This window comes from Serinus canaria, chromosome 21 (genome assembly GCF_022539315.1).
Source record: "Serinus canaria isolate serCan28SL12 chromosome 21, serCan2020, whole genome shotgun sequence".
NCBI lineage: Eukaryota > Metazoa > Chordata > Aves > Passeriformes > Fringillidae > Serinus > Serinus canaria.
The window spans coordinates 3,859,787-3,886,685 of NC_066334.1; the positions used below are offsets into that span (position 1 = coordinate 3,859,787).

The following is a 26,899-nucleotide window of genomic DNA, read 5'->3' on the forward strand; positions in this document are numbered from 1 at the left end:
AAGAGGAAAATTAGCCTAATCTTAGTTCATACACCTACTTACCCTAACTGAAAGACCAAGTTAATGACACAGAAAGAGAACCCAAGTAAATTCATGTTTGCTGGACATCTGCAATGTAGAAGGTTGAGAACAGGGTCAGCTGTATGAAGGTAACTGTGATGCAAGCAGCACTACAATATTTTATTTACCAAGTCTTTTGCTGAACACGGGGGAAGAATCTGCAAGTTAAGCAGATACATCCATGGGCTCTAGGCTCATTTTTCTGAGTGTTTTTCCTATTACCATTTTAATGGGAGTGGGAAAGCCCAAATATACACACTGAAAACCTCATTTCTGTAAGTTGAACTCCCTCAGCCTTGGAGAAAAAAAAATTATAATCAAATTTATGGCCACTTTGCTAATGCTTTGTATTCAAATATTTCTGCAAGACTAAAAACAATACAAGCATGAAAATATTTTCCTTCTAATGTTACAAAGCAGTGCTGCCACCCAGGAATGCAGAGCTTTTCCTGTATTCTGAATTATGCCCATTTACAAGGCAAGTAATTATTCCAGATTCTAGGACAAAGACTCTTTCCATCATTTGGTTTACATTTGCATGGCAATACCAGTTAGATGTGCAGATTTACCACACAAACTTGTAAAATCTTACATAGATTACAACTTTTGCATATCTTGAGCATATTTCAAAGCTAGAGAAACATATGAAATATTTCCTAAACAAATTAAGAGACAGAGCATAGAGTTGAAGCAGTTCTTCCAGTAGTTATTAACAACACAGACATTTCTTAATTCTAAATTTGCAAAAGTATCCATGTATTTCATTACGAAAATGCAGTAATTGAGAATGAACTTGTTTCCCATTAAAATAAGCAATCATAAAGGCTCCTGTGCAGTAATTTTCTAAAGTTCAGACTATGCACTTCAGATGTATGCAGAACCAGATCTCCAGATGCTGGGGTAACTTCAGAGTCCAGTGAGGTGCCATCCTTAGGCATGACTGCTGACAGAGCCAGGTAACACCAGAATGATTTGGTGAATGGAAGGTAGCAAAGATGGAAATTGATGCCAAGTTCTTAATTCTCATGGGAATACAGCTCCAGTACTTCCTCCAGAGACCTGTCCTGCAACTCCTCCAAACTGACAAAGGCTCTCTTAAGCCAGGCTTGTAGCAACTTCCAATTTTTAGTAAGCAGAAACAAGCACTGCTACTGGTGGCATTCTACCAAATCCAAACTTCATGCTTTATACTAATTATTAGCTGCTCAAAGAGCTCAATGGATCTGCAATCATTGAATGCAGAAAACAAATTTCAAGGTATCATGTTCAACTTGCAGGAACTCTGGGGTGCTGGACAAGGTATGAATACTCACACTTTTCATTTCATTCCAAAACTGCTGGAAAATTAATACTAATTATTTGCCTTATTTGCACACAAGAAATTGAACATTTTTAAACTAATTCTAGGTTACAATTTAATAATCTATGTCAGGAAATCAGAGAATATCCTGAGTTGGAAGAGACTCATGAAGGTCATCAAAACCAATTCCTGACTCCACATAGGGCAGCCTAAAAGTTAAACCATACAGTCAGGAGAAGTGTTGTGAGAAGAGCTGTGCAAACACTTCATGAATGCCAGCAGGCCTGGGGTCATGACCACCTCCCTAGGGAGCTTGTTCCAGTGCTTGGCCACCTTCTCATTCCAGCTCAGACTTCAGAAGAACTGTGTGAGACTCTAAACAGATGTTGTTTTAAATAGTACATGGTGGTAAAAAAGGTTTCATGGGTCTGGGTTGCGAGAGAACACAGAAAGGAACAACACACCAGGAGGGATGCTCTATTTTTATTTACTCAGCAAACATTTTTCCATGTGATTTTTAAATGCCATCCAAGAACGAATTAGGATTATTAAATGCTGGCTATTTTTTTGGGATAGAGCTTTTTGCTAACAGGGGGAAAAAATTTCATTTTTTTTCCAGAAATGAAGACCTTTGGTTTGTTAAAGTATCCCAGTTCAGGTAAGTACAGTTACTAATTTCACCCACAATTAAAGTGTATTTACAACAGTGCACATTACAGTTATTCTACAAAGGAGAAGACTCTCTATCTAAATTTGTCCTAGTGCCTCTCCCACACCAGGATTTCAATCTTTCAGTATTAGAGGTGCCTTCACCTGTTCAGCCACTTCCTTGCCCAGCAGAGTTTCCACGATGGCCAAGCCAAACTCAAAGCTGGTGCCAGGCCCACGGCTGGTGAGGATGTTCCCGTCCTTCTCCACGCGGCTCTCCGAGTAGGAGTAGTGTGCTTGGGGACACACAAGAGCACCAGGGTCAGTGTCCAGCACTGTGACCTCCACAGTGCCACAGAGGGCACAAGGACCCCAGCACTGCCTCTGAGCAGCTCATCCCTGCCTGCTGTCCTCAGGGCCCGCAGGGAGCTCATTCCCAAGATGTGGGAATGCCCCTCTGATTCCAAAAGCTCCTCAAGAAGTGCTCGCTCAGCCTGTCAGCTCCCATGAGGTTACTTCTGGAAGTCAGACTGCTCTTGTGGAGCTGTACACAAATTTCTTTTATTCCAAATGCATGCAGAAGATATTGGGGGAACCCATCTGCTCCCCTCAGGCCTCATTAATGCTCACAGAATGACCCTGCTAGTGTCACCATCCCCTCCCTTAGGCTGGAGAAAGAAGTGTGGAGCCATCAGCTGCCCCAGAACCAAAGCACTACTCACAGGAGAGCAGGAAAGGTGCTCCCAGAGTTTGCTGTTGGGGCCACTGAGGCAAAGAACCAAAGGGGCAAGAGATGGCTCAGCCTCAAGAGGATAAAGCAATAAATACTCCTAACATGATAGCAGCAGCAGGATGCCCCCAAGGATGAGAGTGTTAGTGCAGCCCTCTATTTTCTGGTGGTATAGAATCAATTCAGAGAGGAAAGCAAGATAAAAAAGCTCTTCCCTTTTTTAAGTTGTAGGTTCAGGTAAAGAAAAAAAAATCTGAGAAGGGTTTGGACAGAAACATACCCCCATTCATCATTTTGTCTTTGGCCAAAGGATGTGTTGTGACTTTGCTTCCATACCCAATGCCATGGGCCAGAAGGGCAGTAGGACCTGTAAGAACACAAAGTTGCACCAGTGAGGAATTGCCTTCTGCTGCACTGACAAGAACAGATATTTGGGCATTAGGACCCCCAGGGGTCAAAGCTCACAGACTATTTTTTATAAACACTGATGCCAGCCCTATCTCTGTACAGTTCACACTGATGTCCCACCCAGGACTGTGCTGCCTTTGAAGGAGTGAAAAACAACCCACTTCCAGACATTTTATTTAAAACTGCTTGATATTAAGAAACAAAAGGTCTGTATTTCAATCTGAACATTAATTACCTACAATTACTTTACAACCTTGTTATACCTTGAATTAAAACTTAACAGATAGGATTTCATTTGAGCAAGTCTCTACATGCTGCAGTTGTGTGCCAAGCAGTATTTTGGACAGATCATGGACTAACTGTTCAGTTTTTGGTTTCAAGAGTTTCTCTTTTCTTTTCATACTTCCTCCTTAGCCTGAATTGAGCAAAGAATTTGTGTCAAGAAGTGCTAAGTCATCAGACAGGAAATCCTTATGGGAATCCCAAAAGAAACTGAAGGCAGGATTTGTATGACATGAGTTTCATTTCTGTTCATTTGTTTAATTCTGGATTTAGTGCAGGAAATAACCTCTTTTGTGTTCAGCTGGAATGAGCTCTAAGAATCATCCTGCTTACAAGCAAAGGCCTCTACTGGGCAGATGTGAATTAGGATTGTTCTGCAAGAGACACAGATAAAGCAGTAGAAGAGCATCATTGCCAAGATGAGGAATGTTCACAGCTCTTTGTGCCTAGCACCTAAATGAGGAAGAAAAGCAGAAACCCCCTCCAGCAATGTACCAAAATACAAAAGTGAAAATCCCCTCCTGGAACACACTCTGACTGCCTTTCATGCATTCATCATCTCTCTCCTCACTCTCAGCTTCAGCTCCCTAGACCAGCCTTCAGTTGCAGTATTGGCAATATCAGTATTGGCAATTTTTCACCTTGCTTTTTAAAACACAAATCTTACAATGTTCATGATCTGGATATCAAGCTGTGCAGAATATCTAACCCTCTCCTCAAAGCAAGTCCATTTTTTGCTGCAGCTCAGGGAGAGTGAGACTGTAATTCTATATTTCTGGCCTTCTTTCTGAAGCTAAAGGGCAGGAGTGGTTATGTGAGATAAATTTACAGCAATGACATTCAGCCAGTGCTGTACACTTGCAGAAAGATCATCAGAATAAGCGCACACTTAAAAAAAAAATCCTAGCACACTACATTTCACTTTTTACTTTAAAGTCAGTAGCACAACTGATTGGAAGGAATTAGGTAACAACCTGAACTTGCAGGATAAATGTCCACAATTATTTAAGAGACTTTCTGCTATTAAATTTACAAAAAAGTCAGATGCTGAAAGATATAATATATATATAGATATATATATATATATAGATATATATATAGATATAGATATAGATTAGATATAGATATATATATAGATATATCTAGATATATAGATATTATATAGATATATATAGATATATATATAGATAGATATATAGATATATATATATAGATATATATTCAGGCACAAATTCCTGGTACTAAATTACAGGAACACGATTTCTAAGACAGGAAACTCTTCATGCTCCTTCAAAATATCCAAATGCTTTAGAAAACAAGACACTTTGTTAACCCACCTGCACATATTGCAGCAATCAGGCCTTTTCTGCTTTCCTGGTCCTTCAAAATGTCTTTCACAGCAGCAGACTGTATGAAGAAACATCACAAGTCATTGTTTGGAGTTGGTTATTTGAAGCATGGTTGAAACAGTTTTCACTGAAATTTCATAAACAGAAAACCAATGGGAATTTCTCCTCCCTGCCCCAGGACAGAGGGCAATGAGAACATTAAGGAGAGAAACTGAAACCAAGACATGCTTGCCCCAGAAAGAAAGAGGAAGGAAATCAGAAGGAACTGCAAGGAAGTACTTGACCGACATGAAAGCTGGTTAACCCATGGCCATAAAAAGTTGTTTGAAAATACAGAACCAACAGAAAACACTATTCATAAGATACCTCCAGACAGTCTCTATCATTCTTAAGAAGCTTTATATGGGATATTTGTCTCATACTCCATGGCTTACAAACTCTGTTATACCATCTAAACCCTGTCTGATAGATCAATTTGTTTGTCTGCCTTCCACAAGGATTCGTACCACCCCAGAGACAGAATCCTGCAAGAGAGCAGAGTCCCTTGGGCTTGGACAGTTTTGTGTCTCAGCAATAAATCTTCATTTGCAACTGTTTCATCTTCATATGAATATCAACAGAGATCTTCCCATTAAGCACAACACCTCTCCATTTTCATTCTGTTTTACTAGGTGCTCATGGCCAAGAATTTACCCAGCTGTCCCACCTATATAATCACAAGAAGGCTTAAGACCATTAACAATTACTTTACTGATTCATTCAGAAGAGAATTTTTAGATGCTGAACTGAATATGCAGGATTACCAAACAAGTGCTGACCACCCCACATCTCATGAGAATGCCCATGAATTTTTAAAATGCCAGAACTTTACCTCAGACAAGTTTTGAGCCCCAAGGTTCCCTCCAGGCAGGACCACAACATCATAAGGCCCCTAAACAAAGATAAAACTGTTCTGTTGAATAGAGGCTGAGAAATACATTACCCTTTTTACATACACTATCCTGTTTGAAGGCCACTGCAGCTGACTCAAGTGGCAAGCAAAGAAATCTACCTTTTCTTTCACTGAATAACACTTTATGATCAGAACAACAGTTCCAATTATGACAAAAAAAAATACTATTTCCTGTTCCAGGAAAAGCCTATTATCAATTAAGTCTCTCACAGAACTTTTAAGCCTAGTGCACTTAAAAGCTTCAGCAAGCAAGTGACAGCTCTTGTGTTGTAAAGATATGTGGTTTTGCTCCAACCTCACTGTACAGGTCTAACTACAACATTATTTAGCTTCCCATCAGAACATTTCAGTTGACCCAAATCACAGTATTTTGTCAAGCCAGCTAACTGGAAAAATGAAGCTCTGTGCCTGGCCCTTTGCAAAAATCAAATACTTGGGCAGGAGGCAGGATGTCACTGAAGGGGGGCACAGTGGGATGTACAGCTCTGTAATTCACTGCTGGACAGAGTTAACACAACATGCAACATATGTCCAAAGGTAATGCACAAGTTTTCCAAATTCACCTCAGAAACTGTGAGAGAGACTATGCTGGCCATTATATCAGAGAAGGGTGATGACCAACCTCTTTTCTGGCATCTTCAAGACTGGCATCAGGACAAATGAAGACATCTCGACTGCACTGCACTGGTTCTTTTCCTGTCAGGCCTGCAACAGTCACCTTGATCTAACAGGAGAACAAATCTATCATTACAAAACAAGAATTTAGGGCATTTTTCTTATATGTTAGTTCTAAAGTAATACAAGCAGAGCTGTACTGAGAGCTTGTTCTTATGATAGCCAAAACGGGGAGCACAGTGATGGAATGACAAAGTGATGGGAGGTAATTTTTACTTCAGTCATTTCTATATAAGTGAAGTTGGTGTTTATTTAAAGTATTATTTTCATTCCTAAGGAGGTAACAGTGTGCTACTACAACTGCAAGAGTAACAAACAGCCAGAACTGTAGTAAAGAGCTTTTCTTGAGCTACTTTTGAAATTCAGCTAAGCAATGTCATGAGCTGTAATGTACCGAGGTATTCAGACCCCTACAAAGGAGGCACTTCCAGTTACTACACATGGAAGTAGCTGTGTTTACTGACAGAGTAGGATTTACTTGAAATATTTGCTCTAGTTCACATCAGATTTGTATTTTGAAAGGTTACCAACAAATGTCAGTTGTGAGGCATGATCATTAGGAGCATGACACAAATATTTGCTAACCACTAAGATGATGAGGGTGAATTTTTACTTCACAGACCACACACTGAATTCCTGGAAATGAACCTCAACTTGAGGCAATGATTTCCCCTTGACCAGGCACACACAAAGATTATTCACTGTCTGCATACTCACCCCAGCTCTTCTCATTACATCAGTGGGGATTACAGTTTCCATCTCCTCTGCCCCTTTAGCCAGAATCACCAATGCTCTCTTGGAGGCCATGTCTTGAAGGGTGCTTTAAGGGAGATGGTTGTGAAGGAAGGGGCTGAGGTGGATAAAAAGATAATATGGTTAGAAGGCAAATCCCCTGGTACAAATCCTTCCTTATGCTGAAACTGAACAGTAACTTGTAATTTCGTATGTTCTTTCATTTAAACCACCTCAAAATTCACTGGCTTAAATCAATACTCATAGCCATCCTGTTTAACTAAGGAGGTTTTTAGAAAGAATGCATTATGATATTAAAAGATTAAGACACTTGGGCAAGTGGGAGGCACAGCACATCAACACCAGAAGAGGCAGCAGCCTGGCCTAATCAAGACCTGAATCATGACCTGTGTCTGCCAGAAAGAGGGGTTCAGGGTGGGTGGCAGAGCTGCTTTCAATTTGCACACCCTCACTCATTCCGAGACGATTGACTCCTACCCAGGCCAGCTCTTACAAAAAGGGCTTGCACGAGCTTTGACCTCATGTCTGGTTTTTAGTTTCCACCCACCATGCTGCATGAGGAGTTTCCTGTGACTTAACAGTGAGTCGAGCCGTGCCCCTGCAAAATCTCACCAACAGATTTTCTGGGTTATTTTGCAACTTTGTGGGGGATGAAACACATGTGCACATGTGTGATGGGGGAGCAGACCACAGGACCTAGCAAATGGAACAAACCAGGCTTAAGATATTTTTTTTTAACTTCTAAATTAAAGTTGAGGTGAATGGCCAAATTTCCATTTGAAGGTTAAGTTAAAATAATTTTACACCATGTAAAATACCCACTAACTCATACAGGTCTGAGAGAAGGCTGTGAAAGCATCTGTGAAGAGGCATTTCATGGGTTACTACTCTGTAAGACAGAGATTTTTGTCCTATGCAGGGACCTTTCATCTAGAACTGCATGTAATACCTGGGAGATCTTCATAAAATGTGATGCACATTTAGGTGCCTACATAAAATTAAGTCATCCTCACCCTGCTTCAACTTCATATGTTTTCATGTTTTCTCCCTACTATAAATAACATTCTCTCCTTTAGAATGTTATTTCTAGGATGCAGTAATATACAGCACAACATCCCACAGCATGCTGAACCAGCCCAAGCAGAATAATTCACTGTGTCATATCCTACTTTTAGGGCAGCTTTATGTACTGTCCATGCAAAGCCCACTGATCAAGTACACCCAAATCACAGGTATTAGCAACAACTTCAGGACGACCTAGAGCTTCTTAATAGCTTGAGGGTACATACTGATCCTGCAAAATTTTCATATGAATTAGACTAGCAAAAAACTACCTGAATACCACCAAGCAGAAATGCTGCACTTGCTTTTTATTGAAGAAAAATAGTCTAGATCATAGTTTGCATCCCTGTCTTTCATTAATTCTTTAGATGAAAACAGGCACCTGATCCTGCAACCTTTACTCTTTCTCTTGGTTTTGCAAAATGCAGTCTCTCCATAGTGCCTTCAGATATTTGTTGTACAATTCTTGAGCATTAGTACTGTTGTTCATGTGGGTGCACATGGAAATAGCTGTCCCACTACTACGGAAAGACAGTTTTCGAGAAGGCAGGACTAAGTTACACAGACCTAACAGCAACTTCATTTAAGAAGTCATTTAACAATCTCCCTACACATAATAAATGCCAGTCTCCCATTTACTCCTCAATGCCAGCTAAGGCCGCCTCCAACCTCTCAGCCAAACGCACAGCCCTGTGTGGGTACACGAGCCCTTCTGGAGATGGTGAATCAGAAACCCTAACAAGGGTGGCTTTAAAAGAAATCACACCCTGCAGTGCCCCGACCACAGAGCCCGCTATTCACGGGCAGGGCGCGGCTGAAAGCGCAGCAGCTCGGCCCGCCCGGGTGGAAATGCCGCACGTTTCCATCACTGCGTGTGGGACACGGCGCCATTCCCCGCGGCAGGGACGGCACGGGCCGGGCCCGGGCCCGGGCCCAGACCGAGGCCTCATCGCGGGCACGGCGGGGCTTCGGGCCCTGCAACGCGGCAGCCTGGGCACCGCAACCCCGCCCGGCCTGGCTACCAAGCCCTCCGCCCACACCGACACCCCCGCCCGCCAGGGCTCTCCGGCCCGGGGCCGCGGCGGCCGCAGCGGCGGCGGCCACAACTCACCTCAGCGGGGCCGCGGGCGGCTCTGGGAGGCTCCGCCCCGGCCCCGGCACCGCCCGCGCTCCGCCCCGGCCTCGCCCCGCCGCTCCCCCGCGCTGCCTTCACGCTGCCGACTCGCTCCGCTTTTCTCACGGTCTCTGGGAACGCAGAGAGCGCTCCGGTGCCCGCACCGTGACAAGAGTCACCTCCTACGGCGGCGCGACCGCACACCGAGCTGCTGCTGCCGCTACTGCTGCCGCTGGTGCTCCTGCCCCTCCTGCCCCTCCGGCAGCCCCGCACGGACCGAGCAAAACCGAGCCTTGCTCTTCTCCACCCTTTGCCTGAAGCTTCTGCCCGATACTTGTTTCCCCATGCTCACGGTGCACAGGGAATGCCTTTGGCTCAGGGATGATGTTGCCCTTGGTTTTAAGGAGTTTCGGAGTTTTGAAGGACAGACAGAGCTGTTAGCGGGGACCTTTAGGACTGCAGAGCCCTGCTGTGTAAAAGCCTGCTCGCGGGTGCTGGCAGGCCCGGTCTGGCTCCGGGCTCACGAGAGCTCCGGCAGAGCAGCTCAAGTCCAGGGGAGAAGAGCCGGTTATAGGGAAGGACCGCTGAGGGCTCTGCTGGGATCGATGCGCGGTTCAGCTCCCGCTACGGGGCGCTTTGTGTGCTGCCCACCGCGGACTGCGCTCAGAACCCTGGACGGGCTGGTCCTTGCTCTGCCTGCCCGTGTGCCGGCACATACACACAGACCTTACGTTCGCTTCTCAGTTCTAACTCAGTACCCAACGCCGCAGCGTTCATCGTCTGTGCTCCTGCCCGCGCCCCGGTCCCGGCTCTGGGACAGAACCGCGCCTGGAGATTGGCTGCGGGGAGGTGCAGGGGGCGGAACCAGGCCCGGGGATTGGCTGCGAGGGGCCGCAGGGGGCGGGGCCTCGCCGTTGCCGTGCCGGCCGGCGGGAGTTCCGCACGCTGCCGGCCGGGGCGCGGCGCTCCGCCGCTCCCTGCGTGTCCCCGCGGTGCCCATGTGCTTTCAGCATCCCCGGCACGGCTGCGGCCTGCCGGCCCCGCCTCTCGCCTTCCACCTCCTGGGGATTCCACGCTGCACTCACCGGGAAGCCCCAGTGGTGAAAAGGGCGATCGCTGACCGGCATCGCTGAGAGAGCTCTGCGGGCGCTGCCCGGCACAGCTGAGGGGTCGCGCCTCTGGGAGGGTCCGGAAAGTCCCGCCGGGCCGGGGTTTCCCCGCCGCCCCCGGGATGACGCAGCCAGGCCCCCCGGGGGCGGTGGCTAAGGGCCGGTGCCGGGTGTCCCGCGCGCAGTCCCGCCGGCCGCGCCGCCCCGCTCCGACCCATGGCTCCGGGCCGGGCGCTGCTGCCCGCGGCGCTGCTGGCGCTGGCGCTGAGCCCGGGACCCGCGGCTGCGCTGCCGTGTGGCGCTGACTGCCCGGCGGGTAAGGGCCATGCCGGGGCGACCCGCGGTGGCCGCCGTGTCCCGGCCCGCGGTGACCGCCGTGTCTCGCCCCGTAGGTACGTTCGTAGCGAGCGCCGACTGCGGACGGGGAGCGGGCGCGTCGTGCAAGCCCTGCCCGGCCGACACCTTCTCCAGCGCGGCGGGAGGCGGCGGCTGCAGAATGTGTCGGCAGTGCGAAGGTACCGGCGGCGACGCCACCAGCCCTGCTGTGACCTCCCGTGGCAACGACGTGCCCGGGCTGGCACCTGCCCGGCGGGGGACGCGCCTCTGGCCAAATAACGCTGCGTGCCTGCGGGGCTTCTCGCTGAAGCCGCCAGCCTAGTTCTTGTGAGAGCAAAGGTGCAGCATTTGCTGCACCACGCTGGGCATGCTCTAAGCTAAAACTGGTTTTCCCCTTGCAGGACTGTTTCGGTATTTGAAAAATTGTTCCTCAACAAGTGATGCTGAATGCACGTGCAAGGAGGGCTATAGCTGCGGCGGCGATGGCTGCACCTACTGCACCCGAAGCTGTGGCGTGGGCCAGGAGAGCACTAGGAACGGTAGGATCACCTTTCCCCAGCAGCTGAAAGCCACTCTGCTTCCTGCACCAGACAAAAGCAATAGAGGAAGGACCTCGCGAGATAAAAGCTGCCACTGCCGCTAAACTCTTTGCATGGTGTGTGAAGTAAGCTCAGGATGAGACAAACCCACCACACTGAGCCCTAGTGCAGCTCAAATCCTGCACCAGTTAGTTCCCTTTGCATGGCAGCTCTTTGGCTGCCAGCATGAGAGAAACAGAACTCTGGAGTTAGGCACGGTTTGTGGCATCTTGTGCCAAATCAACTGGGTTTTTTTAGCCAAGTACTACTGGTCTGTGGCTGACGGGGAAAGACTTACCTTGCATAATCAGAGCAGCTTATGAAGCAGTAATTCTGACATTGTACAAGCAGGCAAAAATAATGTTTCATATGTTGCATTTTAAATGTTACCTTGTACAATTTTACCTGTCCTTGTCTGTTGAAGGTTGCCAGACTTGCCGCTATGGAACCTTTAATGATAAGCCCAGTGGCTCCTGTAAAAACTGGACAACGTAAGTAAACTAAAAAAAGTTAAAATGCTACAGCTGGAATTGGCTGGAATTTGAGAATTTTTTTTTCTTTTAAAAAATGTTGTTAAAATGCTACAGCTGGAATTGGCTGGAATTTAAGAATTTTTTTTTTCTTTTCCCCATTTTGCTGTAAATGTCCTTCAGGTGCTCTGGAAACCAAATCCTGGTGCCTGGAACTCCAGCAAAAGATGTCATTTGCAAACATGCTTCAGTTAATTCCACTTTAGTCACTACTCTACCTACAACGTCTCTTGACATTCCATTTTCTATCACTGTGCCAGGTGAGTCATTGTGTAATATTGCTTATGGAGGTAAAGAATTATGACCTACTTAAACATACTGTAGCCCATTCACCTTCCATTTAAAGCAAAAGTCCTTTCTTCTATGCATTTCCAGTGTTGCAGACTGATCCAGAGCAGAATGGGAGACAAAGTTTTCAGCTAGTTCAAGGGCAGTAGAATTTTGTTCTGTTAATATTCTTAGATAATGTTATTTGTTTCCTAGGGAAGGATGTTCAGACAGACACCATCAGGATTTCTCTCGCTGTGGCCGGGCTGTCGTGCTTAGTGTTTCTGCTGCCTTTGTGCATCTGCTTCAGTGTCTGGCAGAAAAAGAAACTACATTCTGTCTTCAAGAAAAGTAAGAGAAAAATGCTCTTCAATTTTTCTTTTTGAAACTAGACAGAAGTCAGGAATCCAGGTTAAGTGCCTTAAGTGTAGTTGCAACAGCTTTGGTTTTTTGGTCTTGTAAGTCAGAAGCAAGTGAAAGGGAAACAGTTTTGGAATTTTTATTGCGGAAAGCAATAAAAATTTGGCTGTTAGGTCAAGTGCATGCTTATCCTTACAAGTGGACTATTTGTGATAGATAAAAAAACTCAGCTGCTCCAGTTAAAGGTCAGTTCAGTTTATGACTTCCAAGCATCATCCCTGGCCTGCGTGGCAGTAACCCTTTGGAGTTGTCTCTGCTCCAGAGAGGACACAGGGCCTGCAGTGACTGTCTTGGAGCTCTGGCTGCTAAAGGAGAGGGGACATCAGTCAGGGTGTGCTGCTACACAGGTGCAGAGTCAGCCTGAATCCAGCACTGCCCTCTGAGAGCTCACAAGTCCTGGGCAAGAACAAGAATTCAGCACGAAGATGAAGCTGATTCCATTCAATGTCATTTATAGTTGGTTTGTTCAGTTTTTTGGGGAGTTCTCTCTCCCTTTCTCTTATTTTCCTCTGTTCTAAGGATAAGGTCTGGATCTTCTAGTGTAACTCAATACAGAAGACCATAGCAGTCGAAAGATCTATTTCCCTCAAGCTGGTCTTCCTTTCATTGCCATGACAAACAGAGCACCAGAGGCCCTGCTGAATCAGGGAAAACAAAGGGTGATAAATTAGTTTTATCAGATACATGCTGTAAAGGAATAATTTCAGATTATAGAATAACTTGGAAGATCTTTTTCTTCATGACATCTTGCATTTGTGACTGAGGGATGGTGAAATAAGATGGCTGAATAAATGAAAGAGAAAGGGGATATTTGTCCACTTCTGGGTCCTTCACTTCAAGAAACACTGAGGTGCTGGAGTGAGTCCAGAGAAGGGTAATAAAGCTGGGGAAGAATCTAGAAGGCTGAGGGAACTGAGGTTGTTTAGTCAAGAGAAAAGAAGGATCAGGGGAGACCCTGCCTTCCATAATTCCCTGAAATGTGGCTGTAGCCAGATGGGGCTCAGTCTTCTCTCCCAGTGACAGGACAAGACGACACAGCCTTAACCTACACCAGGGGAGGTTCAGGCTGGAGATGAGGAGGAGTTTCTTCCCAAAAAGGGTTGTTAAAGATTGGAATGGGCTGCCCAGGAGGTGTTCAAGAAACAACTGGACATGGCACTCAGCTCTGGTCTGGTTTACAGCATGGATGGTCAAAGGCTGGACTAAATGGTCTCAGAGGTCTTTTCCAACCTAATGGATTCTGTGAATCTGTTCTTTTTCTCCAGTGCACACACCTGAACAGTCAGTTCAGGAAGATGATGCCTGCAGCTGCCACTTCCCTGAGGAAGAACAAGGTGAATATCAGAATCCTGGCAAATCCACAGAATTGAGAGATCTTCTGGTGAACTAGAAATTGAACTGTCCAAGTCAGCCACGTTTGAATTTTTTTTTGGAGCACAGAAAAAGAGCCTGTTTATGTAAATAGAGCAGGTGTCAGCACCTGAGTGTTAGAGCAGTAAATAGCCCAGCCACTGGGGAAAAGGTACTTTTTAAATATTTCTTAAAAAAATAATAAAAACCCTTCCAAAACAGTTTGCTGGTTTTCTTCCTCTATGCGTAAGGATATTTCTGAGAAGTAGTTCTTGATTTACATGTAGAAAGAAATACTGCATTTAAAAGCTCTAACAGAAATGCAGAATAGTTTTCTGGTCCCTCAGTAATGTTACCTGAGCCATAATTTACATGCATTCCAAAAGCATTTGAAGCTAAAAAGGAGAGCACATTGTAGAGTCACTGGTGACACTCACAGTCACTTACTGCCAGCCATCCTCCTGAGTCTGGAGCCAGAGCTCCTCCCAAAGTCTGGCTCAAGCCCAGCACTCCTGGGGTTTGTGTGCAAATGCAGATGGAGCTCATTTGATCCCACCACCCTTGGAAACAGATCCAGGTCCTTACGTGCAGGGGAAAAGAAGCCATGAAAATCTTGAGCTGCAAAGTGCTCCACAGCAGCATCTGCTGTTATATTGGCTTGAGGGAGGCAGTGGAAACACTGAGGGAAGCTGTGGTTGACTTGAACTTAGAAATAGCTGCAACTTTGCAGCTGGACTGCACCACCTTCAGCCCTACATCATTCAGCTTTGATCTTTTGGGTGACGTAGACTTTATGTACATTGCAGCTGTAAGTGTGAGATCTTTGTGGTACTATTTTTGTAACTGAGGTTGGAAAGATTTTAGCATCAGACACTGTATCTGTCTCTCTGATCAAATACTGTTAACTTTGGTCTTGAGAAAAAAGAAAATACATGTTTGAGTCACAACACTGTTTTTAACCATTTACAAACCTCACATATTTTATTACTTCAGTAAATGTTATTCAAAAGATAGAATTAAAACCCACCAGTATGTGGGTTAAAGGTGATTTTCCCCTCTCTGATTTCAGTGCAAAAGAAATCTATTTTGCATCGGAACAATGACAAGCCATCTCTTCATTCAGCAAGTTACAATAGCAGATTATTTTCACCAAGCCACACGTATACATTTTGATAAACTTAAGTACAAATAAATAAAAAATAGTAAGTTTTATGTAGTGAGAGAATAAGTGCCATAAAAAGCCTGAATTGTGAAGCTTCTCTTTTTATCCCTAGCTCGTCTTCTCTCTATTGGTACTTTCAACCATTATGTCAAAATCACAAACTTGGAGGCATGAACAGGACCCATGAAAAGCCACCAAACTATTTATAAAGCTATCTATTTATAAATCAAAGAGTGACCTGTGCATCATTGACTATATCTTAGAACAAGATGAAAAGAATATTTCTGCTTGTCATTGATTTCTAGCCCAAACATAAGGTAGAGAATTAATGTACACATCCTGTAACTGAAAACATCTGGTGATTTCTCCTTGGAATAGAAGAGGTAACAACTGGAGTTTTACATGTTGCTAGTAAATTCTGCATATATTTTGAAATGTATTTTGAAATGCTACAAAAAAGCACAAACCCCATATTCTCCTTGTCCATACCATACCTGAAGCAGAAATAAATCTGCTTAGTGCCCAGTGAGGACACATTTCCACCAAAACTGGAGTTCTGGACTGTTTCAGGAAATAGTCATTCACAAAAGAAAGTACATTCTGAATAAAATGTTAGAAACAACCTTCCTTTCAATCAGAGAAATATGTGGATAATCTTACCTGTGACTTCTATCATTTGAGAGTCTGAGGCCTGAATTAATGATAAACAGATTTTGTTGGCAGACACATCTGTTGTCAAATGTGTGCAGATGATACACTTCCATTTCACAGCGATGCACATCACCTGCCCACAGAAGCAGCACAAGAGATTGGCTAATTTGTACTCCTGGGAAATACTTCAAATACATTTAAAAGCAAACCCATTTATAAATAAGAACCAAGGAAAGGCTGGAAGATACCATATTTTGGAAAGTGAAATAAATTGTACAATTGCAAAGGAAAGATCAATTACACTTGCAAAAGAAAGAGTACTTCACAGTGTGCTGTGCTTGCTCACTCCCCAAAAACTTTGGCAGCAGAGCTGTATTTCATGTGTTCCTCACAGAACTGAAAATAAATACAGGTGAATTCATCTATTTTGCAACCAAGCACTCAAGCAGGACATTCCAATTGATAACAAGAGCACCACTACAAATACCAAAATAGTTGGAGTGTTTGGCCATTTTCAGATTAACACCATATTCAAATTCTAGGAATTGTGGCTGTCTATAAAAAATTCAAATTACAGCCATAGAATCGTGCACATCCTTGAGCATCATCCATTCTTGTGTGGTGTGCAATTTACCTTCACTGTGATCATTTAGAACAAATGTATTAGAAGCTTGCTCCCATTCTAGACCCCTCATAAACACATATTTAATAAAAAAGATCTAAAAAACTTGCTTAAATCTTCCTTTTTGTCATGCTTGTAGCAGACAGCTGTAAATCCACTTCTGGCAGCATGCTATGAAAATGCAGCAAGCAGATTCATCAATTAAGTTTAGGAAGTTTATTAAGTGTTAGGAAGCTCACAAGACACATACTTGTACCTTTCTTTTTTTCCTTTTCAAGTTATCCTTTTGTCTTCTAAAAGAAGTCCATAGCAGGCAGTAAAAGTTCAGTCAAAGGCAGATATTATGACAAGGGGCTACTATGCAAACCACAGAAGCAGAAATGGTGTCAGTATGCAGTGCTTTAAAATACTTTGTTCTTTGCTTTGACAAAGTGCTATGTAGTAAGATTAAATTACATTTCTACTGAATAGGATTTGTGGCTGAATTTGTCTGTTTTTTTAACACAGGGAATAGCAGCCTTTCTGGCTGCATGTGCAACACTGTAAAAGATCTCTTACCCAGGAAGGGTGAATGGGAAAAAACTGCACTGTATATTTTATTATTGGTAATTAAAGCAGAAGGAAGCAGTAAAAGCCTGGCTGTCCATAACTCACAAGAAGAGCTGTGAAAAAGAAGTATTTTTTGGCAATGATAAATAGTTGAGAGTGCATGTCCATCTTGGCTTCCCAGGGTGCTTTTATTGACCACTCAGGTTGTTCAGAAGCTGAAGAACAGGTTGTTGTGAGTTGCCATGGTTACAGGAAGGGAGGTGGAGTTCAGCACTGTATGGGGTGACCATTTGTGTGTTTATTCCCCACACACAGCACACTGGGCTGTGGTTTTTCAGGCAGGAACAGCTGGGGGGCTGGAACTGCAAGTTCAGCACCTTGGCCCACTGGCCAGAGCAGAGGGACTGTCCCCAGCCAGCTCTGGTGACCTCAGTCCCTCTGCTGCTTCCCCCTCCCATGTTCCCTGGGCTGACACTGAAGGGATGAAGGGACAGCTCTGAGGTGCTGCTGAGCCAGCAGGGCCAGGTGGCACCAGGTCAGCACCAGCAGGGACATTTTTTCCTCTCCAAGAGTGGAGAAGTGGCAGCACAAGCATCTGCAGAAAAGCCAAGCTCAGTGAAGGGACTACCCAGCTCTGATTTGAGCAATGGAGCTTCTGGGGGTTGTTTGGCTCTGGTTTTTGTTCTTGTCAGGCTGGGGGGAACATCCACCATGGGAGCTCTCCTCCCCATCTTGCCTTTGTTTCCCAAATACTACACAGAGCAGGACAGAGGAATGCTCAGGACAAAGGCAGGATCAACAGGAAGCAGCTGCCAGCATGGATTTTTTTGTTCCCTATACTAAACACCCTTTTGTGGGTGAATCACCTTCTCTTTTGTATATTTTTGCTATTCATACAGCTGTTGTTATTGTTGTTCCACTGCTTTCTGGTGTTAGGAAATTGCTATTTCAAACCATAATATTTCCTTTGCTGCCCCTCCTTTACTGGAAGGGAGGAAAGAAGAGTGGTTTATTTGGAGTTTAGTTCCTTCCAAGCTCCAGGGAGTCTGAAGCCTTTCAGTAGTTAAAGGGAAGTTATAAAGAAGGGGGAGAGGGACTTTGTACACTGACAGGACAAGGGGGAATGGTTTTAAACTAGAAGAAATTTCAATTAGGTGTTAAGAAAGAAATAAATCTTTTAAAAAAAGTAAAGAAAGAAATTCTTTACTTAAAAGAGTGGTGAGGCCCTGGGAGACATTGCCCAGAGAAGCTGGCTTTGCCCCATCCCTGGAATTGCTCAAGGTTAGACAGGATGTGGAGCATCCTGATCTATTGGTAAGATCCCTGCCCATGGCAGGGGAGTAGAACCAGAGGATCTTGAAGGTCCCTTCCAGCCCAAATCATTCTGAAATTCTATGGTAACTCTGAGTTTAAAGTGTTCTCTGCTTTCTGTGCATGTCTCTTTTTTTAACAGTCATTTAATTTATTATATAGCAAGCAAAATGGAACTGGGGATGGCTGATGACTCTCCATCAGCCCAGGTGGCCGAGGATGAGGTAACTGCCAGATGCAAGCTTCTTGAATTTCCATCTGTTTTCTTGGAAGTCAGAAAGTGTCCTCTCAGCCAGACCATGTACAGAGGCCCAAGTGATGTCAGCAGAGTTCTGAGGGCATGGAAGAAGGAGAAAAAGTCTCTTTAAAGATAAGTATAAGCAGAGGAGCCTGCTGCTTTTTTATTGCTTCCAGAACCAGCACCATTTCCTGGCATAGTTAGTGGCATCACTAATTAAAATCATGTTCATCACATGCCTTGGCTTTGTAATTTCTTGCAAGAGTTGTGTGGCTAAGGAAAGTAAAAGGTTCATAGCAAAAGGGTTTCTGTTTCTCACCTCCTGTACAAACAGGGGTTTCTGTGCCTAATGCTTCTGGATGGTAGAGACTCTGAGACTGCAGGGGCTCCTCTAAAACATGTACACTTCAGATAATTTTTTTAAAGCAGAATATGAGTCCTTTTTTTCAGCCTTTCTATCAGATCCTTCCCAGGACAGAAGTACAGTGTTCTCTGGGAGTTGTTCTGATACCAACACAGCCGGTGCAAAAACCTTTGTGGGAGATGTTCCACTCCAAGGAGCCAACACACAGGAAATATCAACAGGCAACTTCTGCCACTCCACTTGACTTTTTGTCACCTGTTTGAAAGCCAAGGTAAGTTTCATTCTTAAAATGACACAAAGCTTTATTTTATAACCAAGTGTCACCTCCTCTCTCAGCTGGGAACAAACCTTCCCTAATCCAGGGAGGCTGTAAGAGGAGCTTCAGCCACAGGTTCTGTGTCAGCTGAGTATAACAGCTGTTGGATACTGTCCCTGCCCTCACTGTAATAAGAAATTTTAATACAATCTACAACAAAAATTGGAATTTCCCTCTAACATCAATTTGGCAGAAGTTTGCTGTGATATCACCTATTGTGTTTCCTTTCACCTTCTGGATCCAGGGTGCCTGCCAGGTCAAGCATCAGACTATACTGAACCAAAGGGGATTGTACTTTAACAAAAACCTGAACACATCCTGAAACCAGGGAAGAGCTCTCCTGTTCTCATCTATTTGCTTTAAGAAAATAAATCAAATTTTATTTGACTTAGCAAATGGGAAATTGCACACACAGACACCTACTTCAATTTAAGGATGACTTATCACTTAGTGTGCCTTAAACCTGTTACACCTACTCTCAGTTTACATAACCCAAACTGAAACAAGCCACTCAAAACTGAAATAAAATATCCAAGTTACCCATTTAACTCAGTTTTAAACCAAATTTTAGGTTACTTCACCCTACTTTTCTCCTGCATACAAACACTCGAGCAGGTTTAAAGCAAACCAAATTTTGTGAAAAAAAGAAGAGGAAGGTGTGTGGAGAGGTAAAAGAGACATTGTACCTTTAGTTACAATACTATAGGCTTGAGAAATAATAATAAAAAAATTCTAGTATTCAGAGCACTGACATTTTGATACTGTCCATTCAGAACCAGCATAAACCATTTAACCTGAAGAGAACACTAAACAGGTCTGTAAGCAAGCAAAAAAACAACAAGAAAAAACAGGGTATCACACTGCTTTTAGACACCTTCATACAAACTTGAGAGCAACTTTGAAAAAGAACACAATTCTAATGTAGATGTACATACATGCCCAAACCAGTGTTTGCTGGAGTATCTAAGGGATAATCTGTTTTTCCTTAAACTAGAATGGAGAACACAGTGAATTTGTAAGGAGTGGTGGGAAAAATACATCATTGACTTCAGAGAAGCTGCACATTGCAGGTTAGCACTGCAGCTGTCAGATCAAGCTACAATCTCATCACAAGGGGAAAAAGATCCAAAATCCCACACCCCCATCCACACCATGAGTGTCACAGGCATCCCTAATAATGCAAATATTTGACTTGCTGTGCACACCTCAGTACATAAATTACCTTGGAGAAGTAGAAGTGCAAGCACAGGAAATTCTTGATGGTTCCATCCAACTTAAGAGTTCTCACAAGAGAAAAGGAAGCTGCTCCTCTTCAGCTTGAGAGTTAAAGGATTTGAGAAGCTGATCAGGCACTGTGCTCAGGAGCCCAGGGGATATGACAGTGACATATTCTCTTGTCACTGTGCACTCCTCAGCAGGCTGGGCTATGATCAGAAAGCTTCTCCCAGGGAACAGGGAGGCTGTAACATGTAACAAACCCTGTGTGCTCTCCCACAGTGATTAAATGTGCCTCAGGGAATTACAGAACAGCAAAAAGATTTACTGAGCTGTGGCAGTACTAGTTAGCTGACCTGATTTATCTTTCTGCACCTTCTTCCAGTCATTCCTAAGGACACATAAAGAGATCATCATATAAATGAAACATGAATATGGTGGCAGAAACAAGCACTAAATGAAAGTAGCTTTGGAGGCTTCCTGCTTTTTCCTATTGCCACAGAAGGTGGTTGGCAGTGGATTATTTCTTTCCAAGCATAAATCCTGATTGTCTTGTAGAGGATTTTTAGAAAAGCTACATGGGCACTGGGATGGGATACAACATGGTCTAGGCTTTGTAAAATCAACTCACTTCCTCAGCTGAAAAGGCCAAGAATAGAGGCAGTAACACCTTCCCATCACCTTCTTCAGCTTAAGGAAGCAGGACTGTCAGAAGCACTGGTGGAGATATGGATGTCATCAGCAGGAACCACTGAATCATCCAGGTTGGAAAAGACCTTTAAGATCATAAATGACATCTAAAAGGTAGTTGGAGTGTTGTTCATTGCAAACAACTGCAGCATTTTTTCTCCTTCACCAGAACATAGTTCTGCACATTACAGGACAGGGGCTGCAGGAGCATAGAGAGAAAACACAGGACTGTGCTAGAACCAGCTTATCAGATATATCCTTTCATGGTGATACAGGTCCTAACCCTTCCAAGCACTGGTGGACCTTCCTTGTTTCCAAATCTCTGTAGAAGACTCTGCTCAGAAGTAACCCAGTAAATTGGTCCTGTCTGAAACAATCCTGACTCATAAGAGATGCAGAAATAGCAAAAGAATTAGAGTATCCAACTAAAGAGTCCAAGAAGAGTATCCAACTAAAGACTCACTGCTCTTCAGAACTCTCTTATATCATAAATATGCCCTGGGAATTGGGAAGAGGTTTCTGATCCCATTACAGCAAGAAACATTCAACTTGCCACATCAAAAGACAAAGATCTGCCATCTGTTTCCTTCACCTTTATTAATTCCTGCTCCTGTGGGTCACTCCCATTCCCAGGGACAGTTTTCTACCCCAGTCAAGATCAGTCAGTGATCACAAGGAAACCAGTTAACACTTGCAGCAGGAATTCTTTGCTAAACTGGAAAACAGCTCTTAAACAGTGAAGGTCCTACAGGTCTGACTGCCAAGGAAGACACATTCATTTACAAAACAACCTTGGAAGAACAGTTTTAAACCTCAGGTTGCCCAGTGAGACCCATGCCAACCCTCCCCCGTTAAATACACATATTTGCCCTGAAATGTGAATCACTGAGCCTGCAGAGATTCCATTTAATTAATAAAAAACTCTGATAGCAAAGGATTAAAGGGATTATGCAGCCAGAAAACAAAGTAAAAAAATTAAAGTCTGCTTTTGTGTGCCATTCATTTACTGCCTACGCTAAGTGGATGACAGCTAAATGCCAATGATTATTAACATTCCTCTTAATTAGTCAGTGGCTCCTGCCCACACACTGAACTAAGTGAAATTTGTCCTTTGATATCAGCTATGGATATTGGAGTGATAAGCAATCCTAAGCCTCTGTGATAAAAACAGGAAGAACATGAGTACAACAAATGTGAAGAGCTAGATAGAAATTTTAAAAAAGCACAAGGACACCTCTGACAAAACTGTTTTGTTCTATCACCACTGTAGGTTAAAGTCCTTATCCTTTAGCTCTTTTAGAAAATGAAACAGGGCAGAGAGCAAAACAATGAACAGATAGTAAAATATTACTAAGTTTCCAATTAAATGATTTGTAGTAAGAAACTAATGAGTCAGAGCACCATGCAATTAACAGAGTACGAAGCAGTCTCAGGCAGGGAAGTCTGGAAGGTGATTCTTATTGCCTCTTGCAATTTGCTACTTTACAGTTACTGCACTTCTTCCCTTTGGGCCAGAGAAAGTACAAGACAACAGCCTGGCCTGCCCACTCCATCATCCAAACTACCAAGAAAAGAGTTAACAGTGAATTGCTGCTTCCCTTTTTGACATTAGTAATACCAGTTTTTGAAAAAATTGCATCTGTAGCCCTAGGAGACAAAAATGTTAGCTGGAATTCATTCCTTTTAATCCTCAGCTGAATAGATGTCTGTGTTGGCAGCCTCCAGAAAAGAACTTGTTTGGAAAACCCCTCAATACTCTACTTAAAAAAAAATAATGAATGGTGTAAGTTTAGGAACAGAACAAGAATGAAAAATGTTGAAAAATATCTCTGCAGCAGGATTAGCTTGATAAATTTTTATTACAACCTAAATGAAACCTCAGGAAGGCTGTGCTATTGTTTTAAAAAGAAAAATGCTACCTCCAAAATCCAGCCAAAGGCACAAACAGACATCTCCAAACCAACCAAACACACCCTGACCCCTCCCAAACCCAACCCAAACACACACACTCTGACACCCTAACATAAATACACACACACCCCTGACTGCCCCCAAAATCCAGCCAAACACAAACACACTGACCCCCAAACACAAACATAACCCCAAACACAAACACACCGACCCCCAAATACAAACACACCGACCCCCAAATACAAACACACACACAATGACACCCCAGCATAAATACACACACCCGACACCCTCAAAACCCAGCCAAATACCCAAACACACTGATCCCCAAACACAAACATACCAACACCCCCAAACCTGTATACTCCCCCAAACACAACCACACAAACACACCCAACAACACCCTCAAACCCAACCCCACACACAAACACACTGAGACCCCACACACAAACACACACCAGCACCCCCAAAACCCAAACATGAACACACTGACCCCCAAACCCAAACACACACAAACACACCAGTACACCCAAACATGAACACACTGACCCCCAAACCCAAACACACTGAGACCCCAAACACAAACACACCAGCACCCCCAAACCCAAACATGAACACCCCAACCTCACCACACACACACGGAACCCTCCCAAACCCAGCCAGACACACAGACCTCGATCTCCCCAATCCCAAACCCACCAAGAGAATCAAACCAACCAAACACACACAAGCAACCCCCCCAAAACAAACACAAACACACACTGACCCCTAAAAACAAACACAGACACAAACCAACCTCCCCAAAACAAAACCCACACATGAACACACCGATTCCCCAAACCCAAACACATCCCCAGGCAAGCACCGACCCTGGACCCTCCCCAAACCCAACCCAAGCCCAGCCCAAACCCGCGCAGGTCCCGCAGCGCCATCTCCCGGGTCCAGCGCCCCCCGAGCCGGGCACAGAGCCCGGGGGGATCCCGAGCCCACCCGGCCCTGCCCCTGCTCTCTCCACCTCTTCCCAGCTCCTCTCTGCCCCCACACTCCCTACCCAACTCAAAGGAAAAGGATTGGAGTGCTGGCTAGCTCAGAGCTGATTTTACTCTCTGTTCCTGAAATATTTGTAAAGGTTTTACCTTGAGAATGTCTCACCACAGAGTTCTCTGCAACAAAGAAACCCAAATGGGAAAATTTTACCAATTGTAAGGTTCCAAGTGCAGCAGTGGGACAGAAATGTGTGCACCTCCCATGAAATGAGCCCAAGCCTGCTGCTTGCCCTAGAGCTGGGACTGATGGAATGAGGATGGACAGAGCTAACAAACAGCCTGTGCCTTTCAGCAAGGCTGCTTTGTGCTGCTTTCTCTCATGACCAGTGTAAGGACCAGAAAAATTAAATAAAGTTTTCATTGTGCTTTTATCCAGATGATAATTTCTTATTAGAGTTGAACAGATTATTTGGGCTATCTTGGGATAGCAGGTGAAAGGTACAGAGAAAGCTCCAGCCTTGCTGCAGATGTGTTCCTCTCTTTCCTTATGCACTCTGCTGTCATAATTTCAGTTTTAAAAATAAACTCTAATTGCATAGCTAGTTCCATTACATTTTTTTGGGGGGTGAAAGAAACCTTATTTCAAGATCTGGTTTCTGCTCCTCTGTTTGCATCTGCGTTATCCAGAGCTCAATTCCCAGAAGATATTGACGTGCTGGATTCCAAGTCTCAGTCATGCCAGATTTACTTTCCCTCACGTCAAGCAGCGTGAAGGTTCAGGTTGGTAATTCTGCACTGCTGAGAGGACAGGGCAAGCAGGGACCAGTCTGTCAAGCTTCACTTGGAGAATATACCCAGACTACAGTGGGCCAAAGAGCAAGAGGGGGTTTTTCCCCTCAAACTGGTGGAAATTATACTACAGAGGAGCAGTGTTTTGGCAGCTGTGATCCTGTGCTCACCTTGCCAATTCTGTAGCAAAATAAAACATCTTCAGAGAGGCCTAAGGAGCCATCATCACACAGGGGTGTGTGTCCAGGCAAGCACATACTCACCTCCACACCTTCAACCCACCTCAGAACAAGAGAGCCTAGGTCAGAACCTCTCAGAGGTATTACAAAACATTAAAAGAAATTCTGAAGATTAAATACTCCTATGAATTACAGCTCACACACAGTGAACAGAGGAAGCATCTTCAAAAAGAAAGTTAACAGCAGGTTGTGGTTAGTTTTTTCCTTTGGTTTCCTTATTCTCCAAACAGGCTATTTTCAGCACACATTAAAAGGCACAGTATAAATAGGGCAATGTAATTTGGTAGCAGAAAAAAACCACCTTATTGCATATATGATCTCACAAGGTAGCTATTTCAGTATGCAAAATTAATAATCATCATGTGTAGCTGAATAATCAGCTAAAATGTTAAACTTTCAGTGAAAATAAACTTTTTAGGTGTTAATGAGAACAGGTATCTGCAGTGACATCAAAGCAAAATACCCCAAACCCCTGTACAATAGACCCCACCAGAAAAATGAATAACAGTGCAAATGTTTTTCCAGCCAACACGTATAAACCACTGAAGAAACATGTTAAATTAAAATTGGTAGTGCAATTCAAGGAAGAAATGGGTACTCCTACAATAACAAGCTCACCTGCAATTACAGTGCCAATACAACATCATTCTACTGCACACCTCTCTTCTTGTAAACTAAATTCAAGCCAAAGTTTTACACTAGAAATTACATCCTCTGAAGAAGTCCCTCATACAAATGCTACTGGTAAATCACACCCCAAATTCCTGGTTTTGCCAACTATCATAATCTTTGACCAACAAAACTCACACTTGCTTGCCATAAAGCACTTAGCAACAGGGGAAAGAACTGTTGCATTATAGATTGTATTTCATCCTTACTATTTTACACAGCAGTAGATAATTTTGGGGGATGTTTGTGATTGGTTTCATTGAGTCTTTTTTTTTTTTTCCAAAGTTGTCTTGGCTATACTAACAACTTGTTCTTCATGAGCCATCATATTAAACTAGGAATTGTTGTTTCTTCTGATAATGAAGGATAATCTCTTAGGATAGGTTAACATATATTTATTGCTTAGAATTTGTTCAGTAATTTGTTCAGAATTTGTTCAGTAATTTATCTACTGTGATACTTACTTTGTTCAGTAATTTATCTACTGTACTAATTTTACTACTGTAATTTATCTACCTACTTCTGCCCTGAGGCACGCTCAAGACTAAATAAGCATAAAGAACAACTTTGAAAACTTTCCCCACAAAACACTACAGAAGAGTTTGAAATCAATTTCCAAGCTCTCAAAGTGCCATTCCCGTTGAGTTCCCTCTCCCATGGACCCAGGGCTCTGTACCTTGGTTTGGGATGAGCTGTTTCCTTGCCTGGCACGATGAATGACGTTGGCACTGTCGCCCCAGGGAGATGCCTTTGACATTTTGGGCGAGCAAAGAGTGGCTAAGTGACAAAGGAGAGTGGCTAAGTGACAAAGGAGAGTGGCTAAGTGACAACCCCAGCCCTAAGCAGAGGCAATAAGCTGTGGGCAAGTTGCCCAGCTGGAGCATGACGCACTCCAGGAGGGCTCTGGGAGGCTGAGTCTTCCTTGAGGAAAGACAAAGGACAGCAGCTGCTGGTAGAAGTGCTTCATTAGCTTTCCTTGGAGGATGCCTAGGGTGAATATTGATAATACCATTGTCATTGATAGTTCACTGAAGGAGAAGCATTTGTACAGAGCATCCAGCACCAGCAGTGAGCTCATGCATCAAATCAGACCTAATTACTGTCTGCAGTTTTGGAACAAGAGCTGCATGACTCAGATGAGGAGAGAGAATTCCTTCTCTTGCTACTTATCTCTCTCACTGGGAAGCACAGGGAAAGGGGAATAAACCACATTAGGTTAATGCTGTAGAGAAATTCTTTTATCGTAAACATTCAGTTCAGCAAA

The 26,899-nt window shown here is 43.9% G+C and overlaps 2 protein-coding genes across 2 annotated transcripts; one reads left to right on the top strand and one right to left on the bottom strand.

The window, feature by feature from the left end:
- Window positions 1–1,827: 1,827 nt before the first annotated feature.
- PARK7 (Parkinsonism associated deglycase) lies at window positions 1,828–9,475 on the bottom strand. The gene is made up of 7 exons (XM_009095604.4): window positions 9,331–9,475; window positions 7,122–7,254; window positions 6,352–6,453; window positions 5,649–5,708; window positions 4,766–4,835; window positions 3,019–3,105; window positions 1,828–2,304 (listed from the first exon to the last, which is right to left on the bottom strand). Exons 2-7 carry the CDS (start codon window positions 7,209–7,211, stop codon window positions 2,144–2,146), a joined length of 570 nt encoding a protein of 189 aa, XP_009093852.1. The 5' UTR covers window positions 7,212–7,254; window positions 9,331–9,475; the 3' UTR covers window positions 1,828–2,143.
- An 818-nt stretch (window positions 9,476–10,293) lies between these two features.
- Window positions 10,294–14,144, top strand: TNFRSF9 (TNF receptor superfamily member 9). The gene is made up of 7 exons (XM_030230210.2): window positions 10,294–10,758; window positions 10,835–10,957; window positions 11,180–11,317; window positions 11,781–11,847; window positions 12,010–12,146; window positions 12,370–12,504; window positions 13,839–14,144. Exons 1-7 carry the CDS (start codon window positions 10,659–10,661, stop codon window positions 13,961–13,963), a joined length of 825 nt encoding a protein of 274 aa, XP_030086070.2. The 5' UTR covers window positions 10,294–10,658; the 3' UTR covers window positions 13,964–14,144.
- The last annotated feature ends 12,755 nt before the right edge of the window (window positions 14,145–26,899 follow it).

Coding starts and splice junctions, on each gene's coding strand:
- PARK7 (XM_009095604.4), bottom strand. CDS start 7,211: ATGGCCTCCAAGAGAGCATTGGTGATTCTGGCTAAAGGGGCAGAGGAG. Junction 3,106..4,765: donor GATTGCTGCAATATGTGCAG/GTGGGTTAACAA, acceptor GTGTTCTTACAG/GTCCTACTGCCCTTCTGGCC. Junction 2,305..3,018: donor AGACAAAATGATGAATGGGG/GTATGTTTCTGT, acceptor TGTGTCCCCAAG/CACACTACTCCTACTCGGAG.
- TNFRSF9 (XM_030230210.2), top strand. CDS start 10,659: ATGGCTCCGGGCCGGGCGCTGCTGCCCGCGGCGCTGCTGGCGCTGGCG. Junction 11,848..12,009: donor TCCTGTAAAAACTGGACAAC/GTAAGTAAACTA, acceptor AATGTCCTTCAG/GTGCTCTGGAAACCAAATCC. Junction 12,505..13,838: donor ACATTCTGTCTTCAAGAAAA/GTAAGAGAAAAA, acceptor CTTTTTCTCCAG/TGCACACACCTGAACAGTCA.